Genomic DNA, 6,545 nt, shown 5'->3' on the forward strand with positions numbered 1-6,545 from the left:
CATCAACGATACGCTATCGGCCTATCGGCCGATCGGCTATCGGTCAAATGATTCTGCTTTTATTCTTTCTTGCTGATTCCAGGATCAAATCAGCTGGCACGCCCTTGACATACTCGAGGCTAGCGTTGGACCTGCACTAGAGTTAAGCAAATCTCCCAGGCCACTGTGTTTTCATATCAACATGATAATAATTAATTCAATCAACTGTCGCCTTGATCAAATTAATCTGCCTTGGTTCAATTGACCCCACCAACTAACCAGCTGGACCGGACAAACCTTTTTCTCCACAAAAAACCGATTGGTTTCCTTCACTCGGTCAAAAAACTAGTCAAAGCGATCAAAGGGAAACAAATCGAATCGATCCCCTTCCTCGCTCATTCTGCTCGACTCCTCTCAGCCCGAGTGGTGCCACCACCCAGCACTTGCCGCGTCTCTCTTCCCGCCAACCAGCCGAGCACCAGAGCCGCCGCTCCTTACCGCCTAACAGCGCCGCCATCGAAAATCGCCTAGGTTCCCACCGCCGACGCCTGTCCTGGAGTGCCGCTGCGCCTGCAGGTCCTATTGCCGACGCCTCTGGAGCCCCACCGGTGATTGTCGACGCTGCCCCGATGCAAGAGAGGACATCCTCTGCCGCCGGAGTCCGCTTCCTCTTCCAAGAGCCGGCGCCACCGAGTCTCCGCCGCCTGCACCTGCTGCTCGCTAAAGCCATACAACGCCGTTGGACCCCGACACCAACAAATCACCTCCGCCCAGGTACTCTCCTCTTGCTTCCGTGATTTGCTCGATTTCTTGTTGTTGCAATCCCGTGGTCCTCTACTGCTTTTATTAGGGGGAAAATTTAGTCCGATTTAAGAACGAACCGTAGTCCTCGTCCAATTCCCTTTCATGTTGAATCTTGGTATCCCCTGCTTGTCTTCGGTCGTGTCCATGCCGTGACTGAACTGCAGATGACTCCATGTCCGTGTCTTCCACACCACAAACCATCAAGACCGAACCCTGCACGACCTAGCTAAACTCCAGCCTGCTCCTTCTCGGCCTTGCCCTGATCTCTGTCATCGTCTCGGCTTCGACGCAAGAAATGCGCACACCGCAGCGGCTCTGACCTTCCTGGGCCACCACATATCTCTGACAACATCAAGCACCGACGCCAAGCATCACCGATGACTCCACCAACAACTGATGTCACTGATTTACAGCCCTTGTGGTCTAGAAAAAACAGGTTGAACCAAGCCTTTCCAGGGTTGAACCGATATTGGATGCCGGTCTATTCGCCCTAGGCTTTGTTCAACCATATGCCACAAATATGCCGCCTTTGGAGCAATTCCATCGTGCAAATACCTTGTCAATACCTCCAAAACAGCCTGTAGGATCCACCCGCTCCGACTTCCGATTGAACACCATTAATCTAGTCGCGAGCCGAAGCCGACAAGTCGCATGCCGTCTTTCCAGCCATCGAATGACCCGAGCACTATGTCTAGTCATTTCCCTGTTGAACACAACTCATCGAAAGGCCCGGACCACCCCGCCCAGAGTGATTGATCCACCGACCGAGAACGCCAATCGCCTCCAGCTTCAATCAACCTGAGCGTGCGGCCGCACGTCTCCCTGTCGAGAGTAGCTCTCTGGAAAGTCCGAGCCACCCGCTCGAAGTGTCCAACCCACCGATTGGATCGCCAATCGCTTCCGCCGCCATCAACCCGAGCACCACGTCTGGTCATCTCCCTACTGAAGCAGTCATCGAACGGTTCTGGCCGCCACCTGAAGTGTTTGATCCATCGATCAAGATTCTCTTGATTGCCGCCGTGCTCCACCTTGCGCACATGTTCCTCCGTGAACATAAACCGCGAGCGGCGCGGTGTGAAACACCTCCATCGTGCCTCTACCATGGACTTACTGCAAGCTCTATTACCATTTGTAATAAAACTAGCCCCCGAAATCGGCATCGATAGCTAAATGCGAAAGAAACGCCAAACATGATGACGACACTAAGACACGATAGTTGGTAACGGAAGCCAAGGCCTACATCTCTAGGGCACTGATTAACATGATGACGACACTGAGACACGATAGTTGGTAACGGAAGCTGAGGCCTACATCTTTAGGGCACTGATTACGGGTGCTCCTCCCCGATCCAGCATATACAACTTATCAGAGTTACAACGACTCAACGCCGGTCGTTGTCGGCCGCCGCTCCTTCTCGCTATGCTAAGTTGCCATACGGTTACAACAGACACGCATACTTTATGAGAGATCCTACGATAGAGTCCAACTCATACTCTAGTCCTAATACCTATTATTACAACTCTAAGTTCTAAACTGTAACCGACTTTATACACATATTGGATACAAACTCTAACACATCTCATTATGTAGCAACTTAGGATGGGATTAGACCCTGATGGCCCGTAATAACAAGGCTCCTGCAGCCTGCAGGAAGGGCCGGAAACGCCACGCCCACGCGACGGGGGATCCTAATGGGCGATCGACCCCCCGGAGACGGGGGTAGCGATCGATCCCCTCCCCTCTCCCTCCCTCCACCCCTCCACTGGTTTCCTTTTTTGGCACCGCATTACTTTCTTATTTTAGGAAATTTATACACTTAAAGTTTATACACCTCAAGTTTACACATCTAAAGTTTAGAGATCAAAAGTTTATAAGTCAAAAGTTTATATATCCGATTCAAATTTGAATTTGAATTCAAATATTTTTTTATGTATAGTATTTCTATACATCTAAAGTTTATACACCTAAAGTTTATATACCTAAAGTTTATAAGTTAAAAGTTTACATACCCGTTTCAAATTTGAATTTGAATTATATCTGATTCAAATTCAAATTTGAATTCAAATATTTTCTATATATAGTATTTCTATACATCTAAAAGTTTATACAGTTTATAGACCCAAAGTTTATAAGTCATAAGTTTACATACCCGATTTAAATTTGAATTTAATTTTTTTATATATAGTATTTCTATACATAATTTTTTCTATCGTTTTGTTTTTTTAAAAAAAATTGTGTGGTGTAATGTAATAGGAAGAGAAGAAGGGGAGGAGGAGAGAGGAGTGTATCGTATAGGGGAGGGGGCGGGCGGGTGATCGCTCGGCGGACGGGGGAGCGATCACCCGCCCGTTAGCATTCTCGCACGCGACGGTCAACGCGCTGCGCAGCGAGTGAGCATTCCCCTTCCCCGTCTCCGCATAATTTCCCCGCAATAATAATACTGATCCCCACCCCAGCACACACACCCGCACCAGGGACACCACCGGAAGAAAAAAGGAGGCGAAGAGAGCGAGACAGAGATAGGCAAGCAGGCAGGCCGCACGCGCGCGTGGGGGACGAAGCGGAGCAGTTGATCCAACACCCACCCAGCCAGCCAGCACCCACCGCGTGCCGTGCCGCCGCGCGCGCGCCGTAGCTAGCGTACGTGCTGTGTGGTGGTGGGGTGGGGGCGCCCGCCCGCGATCGGCGTGGCTGATTCGTACGGAGAGATCCGCACTCCGCATCGCCCCAACTCCAACTGCCCGTCGCTCCGCTTGCTCGTCGCGCATCCGCATGCAGAAAGCTGCCTACCACCGCTGCACCCTGCACGTACGCTCCTCCCTCCCACACGCCTACTCCTCCCACTCCATGGCCATGCACGCCACCCACTACTACTTCGCAAGTCGCAACCCAAAAAAAAGCAGCAGGCAGCAGCAGCAACTCTCAGCCCTTCGCCATCCTGCCCGTGCAATCAAGTGAAAACGAACCCCATGCCCACGCGTGGGATGCCTGCCCTATCATGCTGTCAACGACGCCCGCTGGGCCCACCCGCCCGGAAAGAAAGAGACCCCCGCGTCCCCCGTTCCAACCAACCAAAATCCTAAAACACCCTGAAAAACGAAACGAAATCAATCCCCCTCTCTCCATGGTGGCCCCTGCACCTTGCACACACTTTCTAGTTGTTGTTGTTGTACTACTGCTACAGGTATAGTACAACAGCTTTCCATGTTACCACGGCTTCTCTTACTTCTTACTACTACATGTATGTATACCAGCCTAGGCCTACATGTATGTATGCTACCAGCGTAAAGTCGAATCATTGAGATACAGGTATCATCACAACGCGTAAAAAGAGTTTAAAGTAGCGAGGGATCAAACACAAACACAAACACATGCAGTATTCATACATAGGAGTACAGTATACAGTAGCATATATGTATAGTACTAGTAGAAAGGCAGAAAAAGCGCGAGGGACGACGCCATCACGCACACTCTGCTAGCTACACACGCCACCACACAAACACACACAAGGGAGCCCGAACTAACCTCGGGCGCGGCCCCGCCATCTCATCTCTCAACCTTTAGGGGTCAAAAAGCCATCGACGCATGCAGCACCAGGCCACCAGCACTGCACTTTGCATGGACTTCATTCATTCATTCCTCCTTCCTTCCTTTGCTTTGGATCACACCACAATGGAGGGGAGAAAAAAGATCTTTATAGCTTAGCCTCCCTGTTTTACTTATTGCGCCATCAACGCCATGAGAGCCTTTTTTATGAGGGAGGAGGTGCCTACCAAGAGGCACTGCACTGAACTGACCCAGAAGAAAGATGTGACACCGGCTTGCTGCTAGGTAGTACTCTCCATCAGTGGATGGATGGATGAAGGTGCAGTGGTCGGTGATCCACACTTGAAGATGGAATACATGGCAGCCACCATCAATTCACTAGTAATATACTGCAATACTGAATCTTCATTGTAACCACTCAAATCATTGGACCCTTGTAAGCAAAGCACCATTGAGCTTTCACTCCAGTAGTCCTCAGAATCACCGAATGGAACTGGCTGAGTTTCATTTCACCTTATTGCTGCTATAGTTTTAGCTCATTACTTGTATATATGGAGAGAGAGATAGGTATTGGGTTCAGGAACCAGAACAGAACCGTCATCGATCGAGGAGCTAGAGGGAAACAGCTCCCAGTGTCTTGACCTTGAGCTTTAGATACTTGAGATAGCATATCGCTTCATCAAGAACGGCTGTGGCATCTTTGGCAATGCCTCCAGGAACTATCTTTCTGAGTGCAGCAACAGTCTCTTGGATCCTCTCTCTTCTCCGCTTCCGATCATCGGGGCCATCATCACCTTCTGCTTCTTCACCTTCCCTCAGAGCAAACTGGTGATCGCTTTCCACTTCACCAATACAACACGACTGTGCGTCGTCGTCATGGCTGAGATGTTTCTGATCAACGGAGTGGTCAGGCCTTGCTGAGCTGGCTGTGTCAACCACAGATCTGTCGGTACCAGAGCTTAGTCTTCTTTTCTTTGCTGGTTGGGAAGCACCAGCGCTTGCTACCGACTCCACACTCATGGTGTCATTCTGCATTGGGTATTTCCTGACTCTGTTGTTGAGTTCTTGCACTTTCAAGCACCCTTCATCTGAGTCGGAACACAGGAGTGCATCAATCTCCTCAGTATTCTCATGCATACACTCAGTATTTTGTGCTCCAACATCAGTTACATTGGTCTCATTGCTACCTTGGAGCTCTGGAACTGTATCCAATGTCCCCTTGCTCAGGAGAGGACCTACAGTGAAGGTATTATTCACATTATGAAAGAAAACCAGAGGTCTCTTTCTCAGTGTCTCAGCTGTTGATAAGCCTACACTGGGTACCAATGTTGTGACAAATCTAGAAGAGAATGAAACAGGTCTGTCAGTAACTGATGCTGCAATAGACGGCATAGATGCAGCAACTCCAGAATAAATGTAGCCATCGCTGTTCAGATATGTTGGCAACGCCACTGAATTTGTGTTGTCGAGGCTAACATCGGGTGGGTGGAGATTGTTTGCAGAGCTCTCGGTCCATGGGGGATTAGACCAATGGCACCAGGGATTAACCTTCTCCCCCATCAAGAAACAACCAGCAAACAGGATCTTCTGAAATTGCAAAAAAAAAAAAAAGAACTGATTATTAATCTACCCATAATTGAAAACAGATAGGTACACATGATGATGAAAAAGAGATTCTTACCACCAGAAAATTGAGATGAACAGGAAATTCTCCTGCTTTACTTTTGCTTCAGAAAAACTTAGAGCAGCACAGGTTCTATTCAACAGCAAATGGGAGGGAGGGAGTCGAACTACGTCACGGGCTTAAGAAGATGGCGGAAGTACTCGGCCTGCAACAAGCATATCAAATCAATGTTAGAATTGTTCAGAGCAAAGAAAAGCAAGCCTTGAAAAGGTCACTTGTTTCTACATACCTGGCAATCTTGGGATGGCTGGAAGCAAGCTATAACTCTCACAGCGATTCCATTCTCATGTTTAAACACGCGGAATCTCGTCTGAGCCACCGGTTGCCACACCATTAGTACTCCTGCCCGTTCTCCTTGAAAGAATTGCCAGGCAACCACAGAAACCCAAACAGCAATGCCAGCAACCAGATCTTCAATCCCAAACTTCAGAGACTAGAAGATCAGGATTGGAGTAGAGCAATAATGGAGGCAATTTACAGAATAACCCGGCAGTACAGGTTCAAGGAGATCCCTTTGCGGAAGATGTCTACC

The 6,545-nt window shown here is 49.0% G+C and overlaps 1 protein-coding gene across 1 annotated transcript; it reads right to left on the reverse strand.

Moving 5' to 3' along the window:
* Positions 1–4,137: 4,137 nt before the first annotated feature.
* Positions 4,138–6,158, reverse strand: LOC127767328 (transcription factor PIF4-like). Its single transcript, XM_052292628.1, has 2 exons — positions 6,011–6,158; positions 4,138–5,916 (listed from the first exon to the last, which is right to left on the reverse strand). The coding sequence occupies exon 2, from the start codon at positions 5,887–5,889 to the stop codon at positions 4,942–4,944; it is 948 nt and encodes a 315-aa protein (XP_052148588.1). The 5' UTR covers positions 5,890–5,916; positions 6,011–6,158; the 3' UTR covers positions 4,138–4,941.
* Positions 6,159–6,545: the final 387 nt, after the last annotated feature.

This window comes from Oryza glaberrima, chromosome 3, assembly GCF_000147395.1.
Source record: "Oryza glaberrima chromosome 3, OglaRS2, whole genome shotgun sequence".
In the NCBI taxonomy this organism is placed as follows: Eukaryota; Viridiplantae; Streptophyta; class Magnoliopsida; order Poales; family Poaceae; genus Oryza; species Oryza glaberrima.